This window comes from Hemiscyllium ocellatum, chromosome 15 (assembly GCF_020745735.1).
Source record: "Hemiscyllium ocellatum isolate sHemOce1 chromosome 15, sHemOce1.pat.X.cur, whole genome shotgun sequence".
Classification (NCBI taxonomy): domain Eukaryota; kingdom Metazoa; phylum Chordata; class Chondrichthyes; order Orectolobiformes; family Hemiscylliidae; genus Hemiscyllium; species Hemiscyllium ocellatum.
The window spans coordinates 40722426-40748572 of NC_083415.1; the positions used below are offsets into that span (position 1 = coordinate 40722426).

Sequence of the window (26147 nt, forward strand, 5' to 3'; positions counted from 1 at the left end):
GCAGGCGAGGGCGGGTGAAGGGCAGTGTTAGACGGATTTGGGGGCGGGCAGGGTAGTGGTCTTGGACAGGATTGGGGGTGGCTGGAGGATGGTGTTGGGGCAGGTGGAGGATGGTGTTGGGGATGGCAGGGGGCCGCGGGCCGCGGTTTTGGGTAGGGTTGGGGTGCGGGCAGGTGGGTGGTGTTGGACAGGGTTGGGGGTGTGAGTGGGGGAGTGGTTTTGAGTGGAGTTGGGGGGCGGGTGGGGTGGCAGTGTTGGATGGGATTGGGGTGGTCGGAGGGCAGTGTTGGGAGCGGAAGGGGGGTGGTGTTGGACGGGGCGGGTGAGGATGGGGGCTACGTGCAGCGTGCTGCTGCCTAGTCTGAACAGGGAGCAGACTTAATAGAAAACTGAGTCCCAGAGGAAAGGCATTGAATCGATTAACCAAATAATCAATTATTCGCAAGCAATAGTGTCCGCCCATCTCATTCAGATAATCAAGATTCCCCTGTACATGCATTTGGAAAGAAAGGGTTTGATTAGGAGTAGTCAGCATGGCTTTGTAAATGGGAGATCATGCCTCACAAATTTGTTAGAGTCCTTAGATAAATTTGATGAGGACAGGGCAGTACACATAGTCAATGTGGATTTCAGTAAGGCCTTTGATAGGGTTCCACATGGCAGGCAGCTCTGGAATGTTAGATCACTTGGAATCCAGAGGGAGCTGGCAAATTGGTTACAAAATTGCCTTTATGGTTGGAAGCAGAGGGTAATAGCAGAAGGATGTCTGTCAGACTGAAGGCCTGTGACTAGTGAAGTGCCTCAGGGATCAGTGCTGAGCCCATTACTGTTTGTTATCTATATCAATGATTTGGATGAGAATGTACAAGGCATGATTAGTAAGTTTGCTGACGACACTAAAATAGGAGGTATTCTGGACGGTGAGAAAGAGTATCTGAAATTGCAGGAGGACCTTGATCAGCTGGGGAAGTGAACTGAGAATTGGCAAATGGAGTTTAATATAGAAAAGTGTGAGGCCTTGCACTTTGAAGGTAGAAGTTTCATGGTGAATGGTAGGGACTTAAGGAGTGTAGTGGAACAGAAAGATCTTGGAGTTCAGGTTCACAATTCTCTGAAAGTGGAATCACAGGTTGACAAGGTGGTGAAGAAGATTTTTGGCACACTGGCCTTCATCAGTCAGGGCACTGAGTGCAGAATTTGGGAAGTTATGCTGCAGTTATACAGGACGTTGGTGAGGCTTACACTTGGAGTATTGTGTTCAGTTTTGGTCAGCTTGTTATAGGAAGGATGTTATTAAACTGTAAAGAGTGCAGAAGAAATTTACAAGGATGTTGCTTAGTCTCAAGGGTCTGAGTTATAGGGAGAAGTTGGACAAGTTAGAACATTTTTCTTTAGAGCATAGGAGACTGAGTGTGGGGGGATTTATAGAGGTGTATAACATCATGAGAGACATGGAAAGGATGAAATAGCTCAGTCCTTTTCCCAGGGTTGGGAATTGAGGACTAGAGGGCATCAATTTAAGGTTAGAGGGGAAAGAATAAAAGGGAACCTGGGAGGCAACTTTTGTACACAGAGAGTGCAAATATATTGATTGAGATGCCGGGGAAGTGGTTGAGGCGGGTACATTAACACCATTTAAAAGGCATTTGGACAAATACATCCTATCCTACATGGATAGGAAAGGATTAAAAGGATATGGGCCATATGCAGGCAAGTGGGGTTAGGTTTGGTTGGTTAGACATTTTGGTCAGCTTGGAGCAGTTTGGGCCAAAGAGCCTGTTTCTGTGCTGTAGGATTTGATGACTCTATAATTGAAATTGCCCATGACATTTAATGAGATTTAATGACCGACAATGTCGTAACCATTAAGGATGTAGTTACCAAGAAATCTATGGGTTTTGTTTGGGACTGTATTTGCTATTTGAAGAGTGTTTGATCAAAATATATGATCCATGTTTAGCACAAGTGACTCTGGGTTAAAAATAGGTTGTATATAGTATTGTTCATTGTATTAATGTTCTAGGTTGGTTTGTTCATCTTGAATCTTGTGGTTTTGTTCACTCAACAATTGCCTAGTCCAACCTTAAAAATAAAGATTGTTAATCCCTAACCAGATCACATCGTAATTTGGTGATCTCATCCAAGATCAAAGCATAAAGTTGGTGTCAGGTCTGAGATCCTAATGAATAGATATAGTATTGAATCAAATACTTACTTTTGAAGAAGTATTCTGAACAGTTGTGTGGGATTTTATTTAACCTAAATGCCTTAGGAGTGATTTCTGGTTATGAACTATAGAACTGAAAACAAATTGCTGTGATATAGCTGTAGTGTGTGAGTAACAAGCTTTGTGACAGAAAAAAATAAAGAATTGAATACACCAGAAAGCAACAACATCATTTTCACTGTGCCACAGACATTTTTAGACAGTCAGTTTATTTACATTCAACTTTTAGAATGATGTTGTGCAACAGACAAACCACATGCAGTGTTCAAATGTAAAGTAACTGATTGCATTTTATTCATAAATTATAAAAGAAATATTAGATATCATTATAATCTTAACAGAAGTATGCAGAATTTACAGCACAGAAACCAGCTATTTATCTTTCTCAGTATTTATGCTCCTCATGAATCTCCTCCAGATGTCTTTCTCACAGTCAATAATCATTTTCACTGTGTTTTCACGGACATTTTAACCTTTTTGTGTGTTTGATGATAATATGGTGAGACAAAGTGCAGAGAGCATTGTTTCTGTTTATAGCAATAAATTCTATATCATTGGTTCATAAAAGAACAAATTGCTCTCACTCTTAAAACTTCCCTCTTTTTGTATTGTGGTGAATGGCTGACTGAATTTTAATTGTTCCAAAAATTGCAGGATTTTCATGAAGAGAATAATGAGACACTTCTTTACTAAATATTTTCACAGGCAAGAATATTAAAGGATATCTTGATTGTTATTTGTCAATACATTAACAGATGATTAAAAGCAGACAGCACAAGCTTGTGGTAGTTATCTTAAAACAGGGACTGGTACAAAAACAACCTGGGCTTCAGTTCAAGCTGTAAAGTCACTGCAAGAGTGGACCATTTTAAATCTGCTCCCATTAGTAGGTTTTTTGCCATTTTTCTAAAATTTAATTTTGTTCATTGGTAGAAATGAGACTTGTATTATCAACCTGTTTTATAGTCAAATCAACATTGTTATGCCAGAGTAGACCAAAGGTTAAAACAGTGAACAATTCCAGGAAGGAATCAGTTGCATCTCACTGTGAACGGATAACTGAAATTGATTTATTTAGACAGGAAATTGTGTTCCTCATAGGCAGCATTTTGTTTTTTGTTTCAGTTGTTCTTTCGTGGAGACCATCTTACCAATATTACATAAATTGTCAAACTCAGCAAGGTAAATAGGGAAGATCACATGTTGTTTGTCCCACTACGTCAACCTTCCTATCACCACTAAAAATGTTACAAGCACGACAGCTATGTAAAACTTCACTTATATATTAACATCACAATTAAAACATCTGAGCAAAAATATTTTATTTACACAGACTTCAGATGATTGAAGTAGTTTTCCAGCAAATCTTAAATTAGCATTGGAAAATTCATTTTCTTGTTTTTAAATATAATTGGCAGCATGTGTTATGATTCTATCAGTGGTAATATTAAAAAAAACTGCTAAATCCCTTTCAGAGAACAAACTGTGAACAGTAACCTTGACCAAATCCCTTAATATAGTAAAACAATATATGTTACAGATAGCAAAGTGATTGCAAGATACTAATCTATGAATTCATTCAGTGATGCTGCTCTTGTGGTGTCAAGAACCATTCCTCAGGATTACGATTCACTGTTCCCTTAACATTTTAAGCTTAATTATGCAAGACATAACTCTCACCAAGTGAGACTTTGCATAGTGGGATGGCATTTCCTGTGTAGTTTTGCTCAGAGAAATGTGCAATCAGTGACCCAACATAACTGTGCTGCTTAATTACATACTTTCTCCATACTTTGAATTCTTTTCTGCCTATCTATCAATTCTTGCACTCAAATGCATTTTAGTTCATTATTATGGTCAATGGCCCTAGGCTAAAATGAACTTCTAGCAACAACATTGATTCAAAGCAGATGTAAGACAAATCCCAGAATAATAGACACCGCAGTGTTGTTACATTTTGATGATTTTTTTAAAGTATTTATTGTCACTGAGACCTGTGATTTTTTTTATGTTTGAATGAATTTCTATGGCATCAGTAAAAATTACTCATTAAAAATTGAAACCCTTCCACAATTGCATGTTCTTAAATGTGACGTACTTAATATGCATGAATGTTTGTTAGATGGTTTGAAATGTTAATTTTTATCCTTGAGAGAAGGTAGTCCCTCAAGCACTGATTGCAAACACTGATTTCCACTTGTTCTAATATATGTGAATAAGATTGGCACGAAATATAGATGCTAATAGATATGAGCACAATGGGTGTCTTTCTGATTGTAATTTAGACCCCAGGAAAATTTCACTTAAACACTCATAGAGAATTTCTCTCCAGAGACTGCAACACCACTGAACTAACACTCTAATTTTCAGATTCATATAATGATTACATCCACATCAATTTCAGAAGATATATCATTGCTTGGGCCTTTGAGGTGCATTATTGCAATCACTTCCAGGTTTATAACTTTCCAGATTTAATCATGCTGTCATATAAATCTTTAAGGTGATGATAAAATCCCGGGTTACAACATAATCTAAATCTGTACTCATAGCCATTTCCCTTTGAATGTGATCAATAATGTTTCTTATCTCTATGGCATTCACAGAGAGGGAGAGATCACATCAAACAACATCACATAACAACCAAATTTGATAACAGTGAGAAAATAACAGATTCATACATGAATTATATAATTGTACACTACATCTTGGACCATTCCAACAATTGTAAAGCATCATCTTTGCTAATAGTATATTGGAATCTTGATGTTTGATTGTTATTAAGACACCAAAGTTGCATACCAAGGCTAAGATAAAACTAAGAGAGTTCCAGTTTAGAGTTCTTGAGAAAGAACAGGTTAGTGCACAATGTAGGGAAAGTAAACATATACGGCAGCACATTTGAAGCTCAGGAGAACAAGAGAGGAAATTTCAGCAGAGAATTGACTAAAGATATGGGTAAAGTAGCAAAATAATTACGCATAGCTAAGTGTAAACCAAAGGGTGAAGGAAGGAGTATGAACCAGTGGGAGGCATGATAGGTTAGAAATGGATGAAATATGTGGATTTTCTCTTGACTATTTTACAATCACATAAAGAATAACTCCAGTTGTAATCTGCATGTGTCCTTTGGCTCATTCCCATGCCATTTGTTGAATGGAACAATCTGGCTTTGCACCAGTGTTGTAGTTACAATGTAATTATTGCCTGAATCTACAACCAAGACCCAATTTGACACACAAAAAAGCTTCAGAATCATTTTAAGCCCAGAAGCTTGTTTACAATTCAACTTTCACATTAATGTTTAGTGACTTCTCCAGACTTGTGCGATATAAACTCAAATGAATGATTCCTGAAGAAGGGCTTATGCCCAAAATGTCGATTCTCCTGATCCTTTGATGCTGCCTGACCTGCTGCGCTTTTCCAGCAACACATTTTTAAACTCTGATCTCCAGTATCTGCAGTCCTCACTTTCTCCATATAAGCTCATCCATATTATTCTCCTTTTCAAGTACATTCATGAATTCCCTTCCATACATTTGATTAAACTAAAATTTATTATTTCATTAGAATCTCCTGAATAATATTACATAACCTTCAAAACCCTTAAATGTTAATGATTACTACCGAGAGTAATCTTGATAATTTCATAAGGTCTTGTAAAACTGTTACAATCCACACACCAACAGCCCTCATTGTCACCTTTGAATGAACTAACATTGTATAAATAATGGATTGTTTTGTTTTCTTACCTTTCAATTGCTAAGGAGTAAATTGGTTTGACTCTGAGCTATGTAATTCCATTTAGGACTCTTGAGAAAATCTACAGCAGGCAGAGATTGAGTTAATCCCATTAACCTAATCTAGATTTGAAGTTGCAAAAGCAAAAGAGTCATGGTCAAATATTGTGTCAGCCAGTTCCCTTCGACTACCGACATCTTGATAAACTAGTTAGAATCCAGTAATTTTATACAATTAAATGCACCAGCTTCCTTCTTTAAGTTGCTATTCCTTTTCTTCAGTTTTTAGGTCACTTGACATGGGTTTCATGTTCTTTAAATCCAGCTAGCAGAGCTGAACTGCTACAGCTTTTGGATACAGCAAGGGTAAGAGACAAATACTAGACAATAATGGAAACAGCTCATAAAACAGCGGAAAAATAACAGTATTTCACAATCAATTCTGTTTCGCAGGTTGGACAATCTGTTCTCATCATGTAAGTTTGAGGAATGAATGTTGTCTAGCATGCTCGGAGGTCTCCCAATGTCGTCTTCATGGAGTTGTTAGGTTCACCCGAGAAAGCAGATAGAATCTTATTTTTACATCTTCTCCAATAGACATGGGGCTGAATCGAAGGCTATTGCGATGGTCCAATCCATTGGGGGCAATCATACATGGCCATTCTCAGAAATCCCAATGGGATTCAAAGTTTAATCAGTTAGTTTGCCTGCCCTGGAGTTTCTTTGCTTTTTAGGGTAGAGTTCCTACTTCTGAGAGATGCCAGTCAATCACAGGCTCTTTAATCCCAGTCGGTCACAATTTAAGACAGTCACTGTTAGTACTTTAACATACTCAAGAACAGCAACAGGGAGGCATCCTGTGAGTGTAGATAAGTTACTTGCTTCGGCCACTCAGACAGGTTTCAGCAAGCTGGGATGAAAGGTCATTGTGGAGAGGGAGGCTCTCTTTCATCAGGGAGAGGCAACTGCTGACAGAGGAAACTCTGTGTGTGATAAAGGGTTCCAGAGTCCTACATCCTACTGCCCCTCCCTGCTGAATACCAGCAGAGAGCCATGGGCCCCTTACGTGGCCATTAATCAGTCATTTAGGGGTCTCAAGTTACCATTGAGTGAAAAGGCCCACCTTAACTTTCCTGGACCTTAACTTAATCTCGAGGAGATAGGAAGTGACGGGAAATCTATCCCCAGGCTTCCCTTCTATTTCCATGGCCTCACCTCCCAGATACTGCTACGGAGCAGTTGTTATATTCTGCTCGTGGCTTCAGACAAAGAAGTATTCTCTCAGTGAGGTATTAGTCTACATTAGGTGCTCAAATCATTGCTGCTCAGGACCTAAAGCTAGGCAAGTAAAATGCTAAAGAATTTCAAATCAGCACATTATTATGTATTCCCTTTTATATTTTAACATGAATTAAATTTTAAATCAAAGCTTAGTGAAAAATTTATAGTGTCATGTTGCTTCATTGTGATATTCCCACTAAAGGAAAGTTAGAGTTTTCCAGCTCATGGTTGAATCGTTAGGTTTTGAAAGACCTATGTTCTCAGAATTATTCATATAAAGCAATTTTTTGTATAAATTTTGCTTTGAAATAAAGAGTTCCTTCCAGGCCTTTGACCTTTTTATGAATTATTTACCAAAGTAAAATGGTTTTCTTCACCAGTTCAAGACTTGGTTAATATTTCAGAATGCTAATATTGTAATTTATAGAAATTATTTTTATCCCCCACATGAAAGCCATTCGATTAAGATAACTTGGTCTTTTTATAAATTCAAGGAGTTTAGTTGTTAAACAGATGTCACATGAAATAACAGTTTTTTTAAAAAAAGGAAGTAATTAATTAAGAATAATTGAAATATACAGAATCCTACCTTTGACAGCAACAGAAACAACTGCCTTTGCAAACAACCGCAGAGCAGGATACCATTCTGAGTTTGTCTGCACGCTGCCTCCTCTTGACCTGGAGGGACAATGAAGAGTTGATCCTGAGAATTCCAACCCATGAGATTGCTGCTGTATCCTATGTCAGGGATGATGCTATACATCTACTCATTCTGAAGACAGGTATATTAATTTACTTCAAAACATTCAGGGCAAGTTATCAACAGATTTCCAGTGATCAGCGTTGCACACAATACTAGTTCAGAAGTAGTCCTGTAAGATATTGTCATTTATGTCTGAAGCATAGAGTCATAGAGTCAGAGAGATGTACAGCATGGAAACAGACTCTTCGCTCCAACCTGTCCATGCCGACCAGCTATCCCAACCTAATCTAGTACCACCTGCCAGCATCCGGCCCATATCCCTCCAAACCCTTCCTATTTATATACCCATCCAAATGCCTCTTAAATGTTGCAATTGTATCAGCCTCCACCACTTCCTCTGGCAGCTCATTCCATACACGTACCACCCTCTGTGTGAAAAAGTTGCCCCTTAGGTCTCTTTTATATCTTTCCCCTCTCACCCTAAAACTATGCCCTCTAATTCTGGACTCCCTGACCCCAGGGAAAAAGCCTTGTCTATTTATCCTATCCAAGCCCCTGAAAGTTTTGTAAACCTCTACAAGGTCACGCCTTAGCCTCCGATGCTCTAGGGAAAACAGCCCCAGCCTGTTAAGCCTTGCCCTATAGCCCAAATCCACCAACCTTGGCAACATCCTTGTAAATCTTTTCTGGACCCTTTCAAGTTTCACAACATCTTTCCGATAGGAAAGAGACCAGAATTGAACACAATATTCCAACAGTGGCCTAACCAATGTCCTGTACAGCCGCAACATGACCTCCCAACTCCTGTACTCAATGCTCTGACCAATAAAGGAGAGCATACCAAACACCTTCTTCACTATCCAATCTAACTGTGACTCCACTTTCAAGGAGCAATGAACCTGCACTCCAAGGTCTCTTTGTTCAGCAACACTCTCTAGGACCTTGCCATTAAGTGTATAATCCTGCTAAGATTTGCTTTCCCAAAATACAGCACCTCACATTTATCTGAATTAAACACCTGCCACTTCTCAGCCCATTGGCCCATCTGACCCAGATCCTGTTGTAATCTGAGGTAACCCTCTTCGCTCTCCACTACACCTCCAATTTTGGTGTCATCTGCAAACTTACTAACTGTACCTCTTATGCTCACATCCAAATTACTTATGGAAGTGACAAAAAATAGTGGACCCAGCACCGATCTTTGTGGCACTCCGGGCCTCCAGTCTGAAAAACAACCCTCCACCACCACCCTCTGTCTTAATAAAATTTCATAATTCTGAATATCAGAAAAAAATATTTTTTGCAAGTGAATGACAATGCAATGTCCAAAACACTATTTCCCCTCAAACACTGGGTGGTGTACTGGGTTAGACAGAGGTCTGTCGGAAGTGAGATTCATGGGAGTAAAGACTCTTACATTTTTGAGCTGCAAGAGCATTATGTGAAATTAAATTTAACAACTCCACAGTACAAAATTGACCATTATTTTCCATTAATTTTCAATACCATTCAGAGTGGCTTTAAGATGCCTATTGGGAAATGCCTTTTATTGACCATCCTCTAATTTTATAGCCTATACTCTAAGTAATGCTGTAAGTCACACTCTGTGCAATAAGGACCTTCTCCGAAAATGATGTCAGTTTGAATTCAGTTGGATTCGGTTTTCTCTCCTGTCCTGCCCCATTCCCTGAGTGAAATGTTGGAAATAGGGGCAGGACTTCAGGATCTGGACATCTGGCATAATTTTAGATAAAACATGCCACCTCCATGACTCCAGAAAAATCTATGTTCCTGTATTCTGTTCTGAAATTGTGGCTGACACAATGTTGGAATAGAATGTATCCTCCAAAGCAAAAAGAAAGTACTGAGAATGCTGGAGATTTCATGCCTGGTAATATAAATCCAGTGTAATAACAGTGTTTCATTTTTCCTTCACTTTGTAAGTTATTACCTTTCTAAATTTGTTGTATCTGTTGAATGTTTGCAGCGCCAAAATATTCAAAATTTGTGTTGCTTTAAAAATGTGCTCTTTGGATAAAAATGTTTAAATAACCACTTAACTGTAAAGTCACGATTCAAATATCCAATTCAGTATATCCAATATATTTCCTTAAAATCAAATTGTGTTGTGTAAATGTAAATATGCTAGTTATCAATATGGTCCAGACAATTAACCCATGTCTGCATTTAATTTATGCGTTTTATTCAGAATGTATTTCAATAAACGTTGTGTATGAAGCATGCTGCTTTGCATGTAACATGACATTTAATACAATTCAAACCATTTCAGTTCAAATCACACACTGCATTATGTTTCCAATTCAAATCTCATCATCTGGTCATGTTTTCAGTCTGCACCATGATGCTTGATGTCAGAGCGAAATAAACTCGCTAAAACTGGCTTTAACCCTTCACTGTAGGTGTAAGATAGGAAACAAATACAGACTGCAGGATGTTGCATGGACATAACAGATGCCAAAGTTAACATGACATTAATAAATTAATTGTACTTCCCTCCAATAATGATGACGCTATTTTATTTCCTTTATGTGGCACTGTACAGTACATACATGTATTGATGTTTTTGTCTTATCCAATGAATACTACAGATAAAAAAATTGCTTTTACTGCTCGTCATATCATTCACCAGATTCTCTATCGTGATCACCCGTTAACTTAAGCTTGATTAATATTGTATGAATGTCCATTATTTGTATCAGCTTAAACGAATATTAGAACTATTTATCTCATATCAGGTCTTGGAGTGGCTGCTGTAGCTGCGGGTGGCAGTCTGGAACGTAGACAAACAACAGGAAGTTTGCCTGATCCCCAGGAAGCTGTGCCCAATTCGGAAACACACTGCAACTTGGTGATACTTGCAGTGGACAGCAGAGTGAGCTGTTTTTATTGTCCAAACAATGAAAAGTTTTGACAGCAATTTTAACACGAGAAGATTAATAATCTCATTTGTTTATGAACTAGGATTCAGCTGAAGAATATTGTGCTCTCATCTGTCAGGTGTTTCGTATCATTTATGGAGATCAGACAATAGACTGTGTGGATCGAGCAGGACTCCATTATACTTCTACACCAGACAGACGTTGGTTAATGGAAAGAAGTATGTTTCAAATCGAAAGCAGGCATATTATTATCAATTGCTCAAACCAAATGTGTTTATTCAGTTTTGTTGATAGCAGCATCGAGGAGCAATCCTAACATCAGCAATATTGCCACCAAGTACAGGAGGAAATGACAGTTTATGTAATGTTTGCATAGATGTACATGTACCTAAAATAATTTTTCACTTCTAAATTCTTCAAACTATTGTTTTAAACAAGAACAGCCTGCCTGAACAATCCTGAGCTATGACTTGTACAGCTGCATTGCATGTATCAGCTCCTTTCCAATTCTATGCACACACACAGACATACACATACACAAGGACACAAGAAAAAGTCAGGGTAGCACCAATAGTTTGTGACAGTGCCAACAGTTCATGTCTGGTAATTCTAGTATTCATGATTTGGAAACACAGAGTACACACCAACCTAACCTTAACTCTTACCCTAACTTTGACCCTTACTAATGCCCAAACTAATTTGAGGCCCCTGACCTGAACTCTAATAAATGTAATGAGGGTATTTGTGAAAAAAAAATCTGTTTTTTGTATTATTTGAACAGTATCCATGTTGAAAGAATGGGAGGTGCAATCAAACATGAATTGCACTATGCTTTAAAAGCACTTAATTGTTTATGAAGTACTTTGCGATACCCTGAGATCCTTAAAGACATTATTTAGACATAAGATAGGTCTTGTGCAATAGCAAACTCTCACAAATTGGCAGTATGTCGTTCATCTTGCCTGATTACCTTTTCATTTGAAGTTGCACATTTTTACCCCCATGAAAGACCTTGCTTTCTTTCTTTTAAATCATTTGTTGTGAGGCACCAGATGAAGATAAGTTTTTGATAAACTGCTATAATCATGGGCTGAGAAGCTGTGGCTAGTTTCATTGCCATCGATCTTTCCTGCTGGTATTAGTCCAAGGAGAGTTTTTAAGAAGAATTATTAAACTTGAAACATTAACTCTGTTGCTCTCTCCACAGATGCTGCAAGACCTGCTGCATTTCCCCCGCATTTTCTGTATTTATTTCAGATTTCCAGCTTCTGTAGCACTTTGCTTTTATTTGAGTCTTGTTTACATATTTCTTAATAGTTAGTAATGTAGCATCTAAGCTGCATGATGGTCTTTTGGGAGACATCAGACTAAACCTAAGAGTTCTTGTTACTACTACTGCAACATTCTCACAGCTTTGGTAACAAACAAAGAACTGGTTAAATCCTCCTAGGAATAGTTCTTTGTAGATATTTTTTATTCATCCTGTTCAAAGATGTTGTTATACATCTTTGGAGCAGGTAACACTTGGCCCAGAGGTAGGGACATTACTGCTGCACCACAAGAGCCCCACAAAGTTCTTTATATCCAGACACAGACTATCTCATAATGTCAGTTTACTCTTTGAGATACTAACTGCTTTATATGACACCTTTGAGGCCCATGAAACTGTTTAATATCTCTCTATTTTGTGTGTTTGGAAATGCATATTTTGAAGAACAGCAAAGGATTTATCTGTCAGTTAACATTACAGAAACAGATTATATGGTCATTATCACATTACTAGAATAGTACAAAAACACTAATACATGACTGCATTGATGATTTTAGGTCTGCCTTAGAGAGTGTGAAAGGTAAATCCCCTGGGATCCCTTCCCCAAAACACGCTAACTACCATTGTAAAGTTGCCTAGAATATAATTGTACACCCCCATAGAAGAAACTGAATTGATCCCAAACTAGTTTCATTGCATTACAAGTGAGTTAATTCTCTTTTTGAAAAAAAACTGTGATGCAAGTAATTAAATTTGAAAATTGATTAGATGTAGGTTTGCTTGCTGAGCTGGAAGGTTCATTTTCAGATGTATCGTCACCATACTCAGTGACATTTTCAATGGGCCTCCAGACGAAGCACTGTTGATGTTTCCTGCTTTGTATTTACATGTTTGGGTTTCCTTGGGTGGGTGATTTCATTTCCTGTGGTGATGTCATTTCCCATGGTGGTGTCATTTCCTGCTCTTTTTCTCAGGGGATGGTAAATGGAGTTCAGGTCAATGTGTCTGTTGATAGAGTTCCGGTTGCAATATCATGCTTCTAGGAATCCTCGTGTGTGTCTCTGTTTGACTTGTCCTAGGACGGATGTGCTGTCCCAGTTGAAGTGGTGTCCCTTATGTGTATGTAAGGATACTAGTGAGAGTGGGTCATGTCATTTTATGGCTAGTTGATGTTCATGTAGCCTGGTGGCTAGTTTTTTGCTTGTTTGTCCAATGTAATGTTACAGTTCTTGCACGGTATTTTGTAAATGATATTGGGTTTGCTAGTTGTCTGTATAGGGTCCTTCAAGTTCATTAGCTGCTGTTTTAGTGTGTTGGTGGGTTTGTGGGCTACCATGATGCCAAGGGGTCTGAGTAGTATGGCAGTCATTTCCAAGATGTCTTTGATGTAGGGAATTGACTTGGACCCCATTTACCACGCCCTGAGAAAAAGAACAGGAATTGACGTCACCACAAGAAATGGCATCATCAACCCAAGAAACCCAAACATGTAAATAAAAAGCAGGAAACATCAGCAGTGCTTCACCCGGAGACTCACTGGAGATGTTACCTAGTATGGTATGAAACATCTGAAAATGAACCTTCCAGCTCAATGAGCAAACCTACATCCAGAACCTCAACCTGAGCTACAAATCTTCTCAAAACTTGAAAATTAACGCTTCCTGTCTGAATGATAAGAGTATACTTGGCTGGCAGGTTATTACTTATTTCATAGGAAAGAATTAGACTACCATATACTCTACTACAGCTCTAAGTTATGTGGTCACTCTCTGATTAACTCTGTAGCAATATAAACCTTTGTTGTGAGGCACCAGATAAAGACAAGATATAACCTTTGTTATGTTGGTCGACTAGCAACACCAAAGTATGAAATGTTGCACATGTCATTGAAATTTATTATTGAAATGACTATCAATGAGTTATAGAAGATTATATGGTGTAATGATTAGCTTTCCTGCCTCTGAATCAGAAGTTCTGGATTTCATTCTCACCACAGGATTTGATGAATAAAGAAAGCATGCTTGTATCATAGCTGAACAAATTGTGTATCAATCTACAAATATTTCCAACACATGCCAATGGAAGGCAGTAAGAACGGAAAAGATTCCTGGTCAGCCATATGATTGAAGGAAAACTGCAGGTGTTATCATCACTATCTATTGCTTCTGATTACAGCATGCGTATAAAAGGGTATTTAGGCTCCTGGCATGATTTTTGATAGACATACATCTATAAGTTGCACAAACATTAAATTATAAACTGAAAATAATTGTGATGTTATCTTTAGGTTATTTTCTGCTATTGGCTCCAGATTTAGCATACCCAACTCCTGGAGGTATTAAATAGTGTGTTGCAAATCTTTGTGAATATAGGTTTTATGGAAGTTGTTGGGGAAGTATCAGCAAATTGTACTGAGAAGTACAAGTACACATTCCTAAAGTGTTTTGATGGTGAAATCGCACTGTGACTTTAATCTGACATTTTACTGTGATTGACGAGTAAAGATACAGGAGTTTTATTGTTTGAGTAACTCTAAAATAGTGGGATAAAGAAAAATAGTCTTAACATTGTTGGTTGGACGAGGGATGAGGTAGAGATGCCTGTATAAAAGTCTTAGTTTGGGACATGGGTTACTGAATCCATGGTTGCTGTGTTTGTGATTTGTCAATTCTGTATCTGGGCTGCAGGGCAGGTTTGCTTAGTTTCATAATGGATGACCTGCTTCTTGCAGAGCATTATTGATGTTCCTTTCACATTGGCTGCTCCTTTGTTGGAGATGTATTGCTGTGCAAAGCCTAGGAAACTACAGAAACCAGTAAAATGTCTCTTCTACATAACTATGTGATTCATGCCAGGAAAGAAGCAAATGATTATAAACAGGCTAAGGGATAAAACTAAAAAGCTAAAGAAAAATACTCAACTGTGTTTGTTTTTTTTCTTATTAAAGGGGGAAACTATGGTATAGAAAAAGTCAAGATTTAAAAATCATGCAGCAAAAAATTATTTTGTTTTAAGTGTCAATATCAGAAATAAATATTTGACTGCTCACAAAGTTCACTAATAACTTGAAACTAATTTTCCTTACCATGTGAAGCTCTGTAACTTTAAATATTTTGCTAACAGCCCCCTTTTTACTGATTCTTCAGGTGACAGTAATCAAACTGCTCAGACTTACGGCTATGAAGCAGATTTTAGCTGCTGCAGCTCCTTGTAAGTATTCCTCATTCTGGAAGTGTGTTTTGAACAACACTTGAATAATAGGCACAGAATGTTTCTATCTTAAACAATGTTACTTCTAGTTTCACCTTTTTCTTTTCCTGAGCACAGTGATGGGTCACAGGACATATACGAACCTTACTGCAATGGTAGTTCTTCCCCTTCATTCAGAGAATCACAATTCAGCCAAGGCACAGCTGGCAGTGAGAGTGACCAGAGTAGTACTGGAGCTGATCTGCTACAGGATTATATGACAACTGTAAGTAAACATTTGGGCATCATAAGTGAGACATTACTATCTTTATTCATCTAAAATGACAGTATCCATTTACACAATCTGAAGTGTGAAAATGTTTCCCCCTTTCTTTCTCACCTTATTCTAATTGATTTATTTATTGTGCCATTGTCATAGAGATTACTTAAATATGTAACTGTCGCTTCCAAAGCAAAGTTTTTGAATTGGTTAATTACAGTGCCCTCTCCCCTCCTACTTTGAAATGGATCCCTGGAGGCAATAATCCTTAAGATGTCAGTCTTCAAACCCTTCTTCGGCTAATTTAGACTTATTGGCAGGCTTATTCAGCAGCAGGTGTCATCACAGTTGAATCTAACTCTGTTTCAATCCAAAGTTTCTACGCCCACACAGTATTGAAAAGAAATGTTGAATTGTAAGCATGATCAGGAATCTTGGCTGCATTATCCTTACCAGTCCTGAGGCCAAAGATTGATCTGCATCACCACTGCCATCAAGGTTGTTCAACTGAGCAAAGATCATTCATTCATGTAGGGTCCTTATGGTATTAATATTCAGAGTTACACCTCATGACCTGCTTATCCATGGAACCTAGAAATTGATTACCCCTTCCAGACAACTAAAATTGTTGATAGCTTTTTCTTTTCAAACCACATACCAATTGCACTGTATACTATCTAAACATCTGGCAGAGCTCAGTGAATGGTTACTCTTATAGCCAGCAACCAGAACAATAAGGAGATTTCATTTTCTTCCATGTTTAGAAACAACATTTTGGGTTTTCCAAATGGGACACTGAGATTGAAATTCACCATGTAGGCATAAAACTACTTCAGACTATTCTGTCACGCACTCCAGCAAGTCCATGAGTGAAATTTTCCCAACATCTAAATGACAAGGGCATTGGCAAGAAAGTTTGAAGAATACAGTGAGACTGGGGAATTGAGATTATCTGTGTTAGGACAGAAAAGTTCAATGCTTCCCTTAAGGATTCAACAGCTAAATAGGAATCTTGTCAGTGAGCAAGGGCATATTTGCATATATCAGCATCTCATTATTACCTGTTTTACCTGTTATATGCAGGTTGCTCTTCTCCCAGGTGCCATGAGAAAATAAATGGTGCCAATTTGCAACTTGAAGTCAAAACGATAACTCGTTGCATCTTCTTCAGGCCTCCAAGGTGCCAGTGATTCCAAACATCTCAGGGCACACTCCATGTGCAGCAATAGCCTGCATCCACCATCCATGGAAGTTGGCATCAGCAAAACACTCACTTCACTTATATCATCATGCACTTCAACACAGCGCTTTGGTGCCCATTCACCTGTTATATTACATTGCTGTCCTTCACTTTTTCCATTGTTAAATGAAGGTTAACATTAATAACTGTCTGAAAGCTTCATAATACCTGATGACCTATGCTACAATAGCAACGTGTATGTCAAGTTGAGAGTTAGAAAAAGAATAGCACAAGGTTGTAATGTCATATGGCACTAAGGAAGGGGACCTTCTGTGCTTTCAGTCTTGTAGCTACAGGTAAAATAACAGTCAATCATACAGGTGATGATTAAAATGCAATTTATTGACAAAATGTCATATTTTATGTACAATGAAGTATTATCCATGCCACCTATGTGCCTCCAGAAAGATTACTTTTTCCTTGCCTTCTCACTACGTGAAAGTGCAGTCCCAGAGTCCCAACTGGGGTGGAGGGAATCTGTCCTATAGTACAGCTTGTATATTTGTATTTCACCAGAATCATAAAGAGAACACAAGGCAGAGGGAGAGTAAGCTTGAGCAGGGAATATTTTACTGTATGTCTCTCATCTCCATGGTTTTTAGACTGTCCTCTTAAATTCTGCCTCAAGGTCACCTGATGCATTCTCTTAAAGAGGCAGCACGCACCCCACTACATATGTAACAGCTTGAATGGGCAGGCCTGGGCATGTTTGTGGATAGAGGGGCCAAACATACTAAGAATGTGCTGTCCAGATGCAGACTCAATCTCCCTAGCTTGAACTCCATAGGTTTATAGGGTCATAGGTAGGGTGGAGGGAAAGAGGTCAGGTTCCATTGCAGCATTCTGACAGGAGACTTTTGGGGGTCTGCACATGGTTCCTGCTCTGATTGCCACCTTAACTCACTGAGAGGAAGTGGAACTGGCGTGAGGTTAAGGTCCCTTATCCCGCTATCACCTCATTGTTGATATTGAGCACCAATGATTAATGTAATGGAGTGCTGGTCTGTTTACATCTCTGGCAGACACTGTGTGTCCTGTTGGCTTTCCATCACAATGACCAACCTTGCCATGAAGACAGCCAGTGCATGCATTACCAGAGCCAGCATGGTAAAGGGAGCCCTGGTGGGGCTTCTATCCAATTTTCCAATTGTCTCTGTTGGGGAAAAGTTAACATTATTTGCCTGGAAGCCATCTTCCTAATTCGGCTACGAGTTCCATTTTGTGTCCCCAGCCAGAAATTTGCTAGCTATGCATTCCTTATTTGAGGTAATGTGAAAGGTTGTCCTTATCTTCCTTCTCAAGATCGTGTCTCCTCCCTTTGCTGAATGATCAGCGCAGGCTGTAGAACCAATCAAGCTGACATAGATTTTCCAATTAGTCCCCCTTCCTTTTCTAGTTATTGCCTCTTCTCGGTCATTCAGCCAATTAGGGATACCTCTGCTTAGTATTAGCAATCTGTGTAACAAGAGCAGGTGGTGATACCATTTTATCTGTCCACTTGTGGAATGCATAATAGTGCATTAGTTTTGAACTTAATAACTAACCTCTAATTTAGTACCAACTTGCAAGCATGCCAAACTGTGTAATTAACGATTAGCTCCAAGCTGTTTTCTCTATATAATCCTGTAGTATCCTGAAGTACTTTGGAATAACAGTGAGCCACAGTTAGGATGGTGAATTCCCCCGATATATTGTGTATTAAATAATCAGTTCGCAAGGTCTGAGTCTGAGAGTTTTTGTCAATTGTCTCGAACTAATGCTTGCTGTTCCTGCATCTGCTAATACATTTGCACAAAGTTACTAATAGCCGACAGCATGGAATCCTCTTTACCTGGGGCTGACCTGGACCTGGTCTCCAAATTTGTCCTGATTCTAATCTAGCCACTGAAATGTCTGTATCTGAGCTGGTGGAGGGTGCAGGAGGCAGCCTTGCCAGCATTTCCTCTGAAAGATTTTGTAGCCTCTCCCTCAGTAGCGAGGGGCTGGCCTTTTGCGGATTGGAGCAGAGTGCTGTTGGTATCTGCAGAAGACAAAAGAGGGAATGAGTGATGGAATGAGGGGTGGGGGGGTGCACAGTGAGGAAAAGCTTCAGCATTACATGAATACATTGACATTGGTGGTTATTGGGAAGCAGCATAGCACACCACAATGAATCTTACCAACTGCTGGAACATGGAAGTCTCAGCATCACGAGTGGTCACAATCTTCTCTCAATAATTTAAGAGCATTCTCTTCCTAGGGGGTGAGGAGACAAATGTCATCCATCCCATCATCCCTCTTGAGCCTCTCAGACCTATCATGTCTCATTAAGTGAGATGAAAATGATTGGCACAGCTGGTGTGGGTGGATGAAAACTGGCGCACTATCCCGAGTTAAGGAAGTATAGAGGATAGGAAGGTAACTAGTTACAGTACTTTACAGTGGAAAGATGGACTGGGTGAGATCCACACTGGAAGAAGATATTACGATGTTGTGGGAAGTGGATGCAGTAGTGGAGTTAGTGGAAATGTGAGGTAGCAGAGAGAAAATGGTGGTACTTACTCTGGCAGAGCACAGAAAGTCATTGACATTTTTGTGGCACTGCTGCCCCTTCCTCCAGACCACTGACCGTGTAGTCACCCGAGTGAACTATTTCAGAACAATTTGGCAGGTGTTGGGGTCTCCACTGGTGGTTCTGGGAGAAGAGTACAACCTTCTCTTTGCTGCCCCATTCGTCAGGATCTCCAGGCCCCTGTTGGCAAAGCAGAGTGCGAGTTTGCCATATTCTGTCCAAATGTACAGCAATGTGATGAGGCCTGCAGCATTCGAACTGGTGTGTAGTTGGGGTTTAAGTATGACTGTCTCAGCCAGAATGCAAGTAAAGGCTAACAGTTCCACCTGTACTAAGTGTGAGATTGTGTAAATTGGTGGCATTGAGGTCGGATATATACTTAATGAGATGAACAGCAGAAAGTTACATGAGTAAAGGCACAAGGGCTTACAGACAGAAATTTGACATGAATCTTCCCAAAACTGATGCAAAGCCATAATGTGGGCTACTTCAGTAGGGAAGGAAATTTGTTCACAAAGCATCAGTTCGCAGACTTAAGTCCACTTCCTAAGAGCAGACACCACTCTGGACTACATGCTCACCCTCACAGCATTCTTCTTGAAAATCAAATCCCCCTTGACAAAAAAATAGCACTTTGTACATACTTCAAGGTATGCTTCTTACTGAATATAAGGAATTACAAATGTAGAAAGGAGAAATGCTTTTCTGCTTCTCCCATCCACTCTATTATCTAGCCCCTTATATTGGAGCTGAATAGACTGCTTATCTGTATAATTTGACGTTTTGGGCATAAGCCCTTCATCAGGCTTATGCCCAAAACGTCGAATTTCCTGTTCCTTGGATGCTGCCTGACCTGCTGCGCTTTAACCAGCACCACATTTTCAGCTCTGATCTCCAGCATCTGCAGACCTCACTTTTTACTGCTTATCTGTATAAACAGTCAGGGAAATGGGCACTGCTGACTTGGTCAAAAAGTATTGTCCATCTCCAGTTGTCTTGGAGAGATGGTGATGAGCAACCTTCTTAAATCATTGCAGTCTGTGATGTAAGTGTGCACATAGTGCTGAAGAGCAGGCAGTTCCAGGATCTTGAGCCATCGACAGTGAAGGACAATGATATTGTTCCAATTCAAGAAGGTGTGTGGTTTGGAGGGGAACTTGAATGATGAATCTTCATTATGCGCATTAGTATTAAACTGTGGTAGCAGCCTGATTTGTATTTACTCAAGTAAATGGTTTCTCTGAATAATGGTTCACAATGTTAGTTTTACTGTTAGTGACAAATTAAAAACCTACTTTTTTTATTTCCTTAGTTGACCCTATGATAGAATATTTCTTTAAAAAATATTTTACAATAATTTCTTTTCTACTCGGTAGCTTAATTACATTTACTCCACATAACACATACCTCAGATTGTTTTTGACAACTTTATCAGTTAAGATACATACTAAATAAGTTGATTGTAATGACAAATATATAATGCAATACTACAGGATGATTCTTGTTTGAATTGTGTGTACTGTCACTGAGTGTGTGGCTCAGAAATCCAGCACCATTTTTCAGATACTAAATAGTTTTCTAAAATTCCAGTATGAGGAACATATGTTCATTACAAGCCAAACAATGTTGTCTGCTATGTTGGTAAAGAGCAAACCACTGGGGCAAAGTGCACACACCTTAAGTAGACAACAAATCCTTTACAATTCTTACTAAAAGGCCTAATTCTTATTTGAGGCACCTATTGCAAGACTAGTTTTCCCTGCAGCAGTCAGGAAAACAAAGACTACAAAAGAACATAGATACACTGTAACAAATTCAAAACAAAGAATAGGAAAAATCTTGTCATACTGAGGGAAGTGAGCCTGGATTTCAGAAGTAGTATTTATAACTGTGTTAAAAATTAAGGATATTTTTGATAGCTGATTGAAGTTAACAGGATACAGGAACACTATAGGCAAATGGGATTTAGAATATTACTCAAATTGGAAGAAAACACCTGTATGAATTGATTATGTTTTAAAATGGGACTCAGGCATCCCTGTGTCAGGGAGAGGAAAACTGACCAGGGCATTCCCATTCCTGTTTGCAATTGCAAGTGACTTAGCAAGGACATCTGGTAAGGACAGGGTTGCTCAAGGCTCTGATGTACTTTGCAGCCGAATGACCTTGGCAGCCTTCATTATCGAGGGCCACGTTTCAATAGTGGCCAGTGAATGAGGTATTGGAAGACATCTGGTGTCTCTGGAACTGTGCACCAATGAGAAGTCAATAACTTCAGGAGGGAATAAAGTTTATTACAGCAACATTATAATTAAATACTTAGCTTATAATTGTTGCTCACTTCTGATTTACTATACAGACTCTTCTCCATTACACTGTATTGAGATTTGCTCTTAATCTCCCCTTTTCAAATCTAAAATTTGTTCTAATTTCTTTTCACTACTGGAGTTTGCTGTTTTGATACAAATCACAAAGCCATAAATTGAATACTATAACAAGGTTCTTCCTTGTATCAAGATCCTGTGGCAGTAATAGAGTATGAAGCATACCAATTTTTTTTAAAAGGGTAAAATGGGGACATATATACCACAATTGCTCTTATGCTATAAATAAAGCAGTACAAATGCAAGGCCATTTGTTAAACAGACACTTTATTGCACAGATGAGCTTTTGAAACCTCAAAGGCCTCTTCTGAAACTGATGTACTGCTTCTTGTAAGCAAGCTATGAAGTAAATTTATACCAGTGTCAGTTCAGTTTGACAAAACCATTCTAATGGAGTGGTTTATAAAAATAATATTTTTTCTGCCAAAAAGAATGTCAATACAGTCTGGAGACCATGAAATGCTCTTCAGAATTATAGCAACATTTCACATGGCTGGCCTTGAACAAGACAACTGTATATCTTCCACTCAAGTGAACCATGGATTAGCTCCAGGTAAAATGTCTTCTATTTACATTGAAAATGCACTGGGAAAAAGTACCTATAATCATGATGAGAAGGTAGAAAGTTTGATTCCTCAGTAAAATTGACCCCAATAGCACAATCTATTGAAAAAAAACAGCTTATGTGTCACAGCGTTGATGGAGAATTTCATAGAAATAATGTGTGCACAAGCCAGCAAATCCAGCAGTGGTTGGTGTGGGTGAAGGTGATCAACAGGCATTATTACTGGGCACACAGGAATAGAAATGTAAAAGCTTACCTTGTTCTCAATACACGGACAGAGATGCAAGTCACTCACTGAACAAAACGTGTTGAGTTCAGCCACAGATATTGCTCCACGCCCAACAATATGGTTGATTTGAGCTCATCAATGGAAGCAATATTAATAGATTACCCATACATATATGTAAAACAGGCCTCCAATGTCTTTTAATTGTCCTCATGGTGTTTTCTTTCTCCTTTGAGAAGATTAATACTGTTAAATCTTTCTATTCATGTTTACAATTTTCACTCATTGATCAAGACATCTGACCAGAACAAAAATGTCGACTGTCCAAATTTAGTGATGCATTTTTGAAATACTGAGGAGTTTCTTTTTTTTAAAGCCACATATTTATTTGAGGACTGGCATTGCTGGAGGGATAGCATTGCTGGAGGGATTTATCAATCTTTCTGAGAATTAGTCATGAGCTACGTTATGATACTTTAAAAGTGGGCGGCACGGTGGCACAGTGGTTAGCACTACTGCCTCACAGCGCCATAGACCCGGGTTCAATTCCCGCCTCAGGCGACTGACTGTGTAGAGTTTGCACATTCTCCCCGTGTCTGCGTGAGTTTCCTCCGGGTGCTCCGGTTTCCTCCCACAGTCCAAAGATGTGCGGGTCAGGTGAATTGGCCATGCTAAATTGCCCGTAGTGTTAGGTAAGGTGTAAATGTAGGGGTATGGGTGGGTTGCGCTTCGGCGGGTCGGTGTGGACTTGTTGGGCCGAAGGGCCTGTTTCCACACTGTAAGTAATCTAATCAAAAACTTCCAAGTTTGACAGTTTTGCATTCCATCCAGCAAATGTTCACACCTTGTTAATGATAATCTAAGTAATATCTGCACAGGGGCCTCATATCACAATAAAACAAAACCATCAAAACCCTTGCACTGAGACCTATTGTTTCACACTAAGGTTATTGTGTTTATCTTTCTTTATAGCTGAGAACAAAGTTGACAGCACAAGAAATCCAACATTTTGCTTTGCTACTCCATGAGTATCGATCTGGTACATCAATTGAAGATTATTGTGCAGATCTTCTTCGCCTTTATGGAGAAAAACGGAAGTTCCTTCTTTTAGGTATAAGATTACATTGTGCTATCTCAGCTGGTGAATTCAACCTTAGGCTAGTTTAGCTTAAAGAAAAATGTGTCTTCTCTTAGAAAAATCCATTTTAAAATGTATTTTATATGTAGAACAGAAACTGAAAGTGACAATTCAACAATGAAAGGGGATTCTCAGGGCAAAGTAAATTAGCGATATCACACTGTGTGATTGGAATTCAGCCTTACATGTAGCATAAGAACATTACATAAGAATGTAAGAACATGAGAAATAGGAGCAGGAGTAGCCTCCTCCTCCATTCAAATAGATTATGGCTGATCTTTTCATTGCCTTAGCTCCACAGACCCACTCACTGGCTTTAATTCCTTTACTGTTCAAAAATCTCTCCATCTTTGCCTTGGAAAGATTCAACAAGGGTAACCTCAATAGCTTCACTGGGAAGGGAATTCCACAGATTCACAATCCTTTGAGTGAAGAAATTCTTCTTCAAATCAGTCTTAAATCTGCTCTCGCTTATTTTGAGGCCATTCCCCCTAGTTTTAGCATTTTATATCTGTTACCTTAATTGTCACATGGATAGCCTTACCTAAACCAATTCCGTTAAGAAAGATCCAGTCACTGTTTAGTTTCCAATAGGAATTAAGCATAGCATCAGTCAAACCCATTTAGTTCTTGGAAAGCACATTTGATATAATAGTTTAATGCATTTCTTCTACACAGTCAAAGATTCAAACTGATTGGTGCAAACAGAATAACAATGCTCTCTCTCAATTACAATAAAACAGAATTAATTTGTTTAATTTAGTACAATGTAACTAATTGCCCACACTCTCCAGTAAGTAAAATTCTTCACAACTAAAGTACATTTGGAAATAGGCCACTCAGTAACTCAGATCTAAAGACCATTTCTTATTTTTAGCTGGCTTAACTGACGTGGAGATGGGAAGGTAGCAAGGTCCCAATCTGCCATCCCACCACCTGAATAAAAACATTCCATCTCCAAACTCACCATGCGGAGAGCATTAATATTGGCAATCACGTCTGATGTTGAAGAAATGGGGAGGAGAGAATATAGACGCCATTTTCATAAGATTGTTCCTTTGTTTGAAACTTAAACCCTTCTGACTGGGTTTATTGGTATATTTACAGGTAGTTTAATGTTGATCACATAACAAAAACTAATAGCTTGGCAGCATGATGGAATTGTGCTCTTTGTTCAGATTTTTCTTTTTCTCTTGACTTTTGTGGGGGAGGGGATATAATAAGCTTTGTGATTTCTACAGCGATTGCATTAAATTCAACCTGAAAATATGCTGCAGGTCACAGTGCTCACTTTGAGCAAAATTGATTATAGTATTGATTAACAGAGTTTGAACAAGAACATTCTTTTACTAGCATATGTGACAAAGAGCTGATTGTAAATGAGAGACAATTCACTGAAACCAAATAAGTACTCACCAGCAAAAACCCATTTCCTTCACATTTCCAAAATTCAGCATGGATCAATTAATACAGGTCAGAGACAGGCTCGGTTACTTATTGTACAGAATAGAAAAATAGTTTAAAGTTTATGATGCTGTTCTGAGAGGCTAAGCTATTGCATTAAGTACATCCAGCAGGCAAGATCCCTATCAACCTCAATTAAACTCAATCCTTTGATCTGTTTTGTAACTTACCTCAAACAAAGATTTGAGTTAACCAATTTGTATCTCATTCTTAACTTAGGGATGCGGGGCTTCATACCTGATAAAGACGCAAGCTATTTCGAGAGTTTCTTAGAAACCATTGGAATTAGAGATGGAAGAGGGATATTGACAGACAGTTTCGGAAGAATTAAGAGGAGCATGAGTAACACATCAGCATCTGCTGTCAGAAGTTATGACAGCTGGTCTCTGCCTTCAGAAGCAGAACCCTTTGAAAGAACAATTCCAAACATTACGCATGACATCGAAGCCTTAGAATGTGATGCAGAAGATGATTTACTGTGAGCAATGTAAAGACCACCTATCAGTTTATTTAGGTATTTTAATTGATTACTTCAAAGTCCTCAGCTCAACAAAATGTGAAATCTGTATCAAGTTCATTTTTGCTTCCTGCTCCTGAAATTTGAAATGTGCTAAATGGTCACCGTTTTCTGAGTATTTAATATTTTAACTCAACTGCAGTTGAAGTTCACTGAATGATGTTATATTAAATCATATTAAATTTCTCTTTCTGTATAAACTGAGCCAAGACAATGACTTATTTTCTTTAAATATGTCAATGGCTAGAATTATTTGCTGTTTAAACATTTCAAGTGTTGGGATCCTTTCTGGATCTCAACCATACTGCTGATTCTGACCCACCACCAGCACAATGTTCCAAGGCGCAACCAATTAACATGTGATCTCTGCATTCACTATCCAATTAGGGATGACGGGAAACCTACAAAAACAGGAAAGCCATAGTGCTGCCCATAGCAAAGGGAAGATGCTAGCCCCACAGTGAAAGCTGTG

At 38.8% G+C, this 26147-nt stretch overlaps 1 protein-coding gene across 2 annotated transcripts in view; it reads left to right on the plus strand.

Annotated features, from left to right (window-relative positions):
• The window catches only part of ccm2l (CCM2 like scaffold protein), a 38989-nt gene extending 13110 nt beyond the window's left edge, over window positions 1-25879 (plus strand). Inside the window, exons 3-10 of one of the 2 annotated variants that reach the window (XM_060836071.1) lie at window positions 6250-6333; window positions 7847-8030; window positions 10708-10844; window positions 10934-11069; window positions 15268-15331; window positions 15449-15596; window positions 23529-23667; window positions 25378-25879. In XM_060836071.1, coding sequence (XP_060692054.1) covers window positions 6250-6333; window positions 7847-8030; window positions 10708-10844; window positions 10934-11069; window positions 15268-15331; window positions 15449-15596; window positions 23529-23667; window positions 25378-25640 — 1155 coding nt within the window. In that variant the 3' untranslated portion in view covers window positions 25641-25879. The remainder of the gene's footprint in view (window positions 1-6249; window positions 6334-7846; window positions 8031-10707; window positions 10845-10933; window positions 11070-15267; window positions 15332-15448; window positions 15597-23528; window positions 23668-25377) is intronic. The other variant, XM_060836072.1, reaches the window with a different exon arrangement.
• The last annotated feature ends 268 nt before the right edge of the window (window positions 25880-26147 follow it).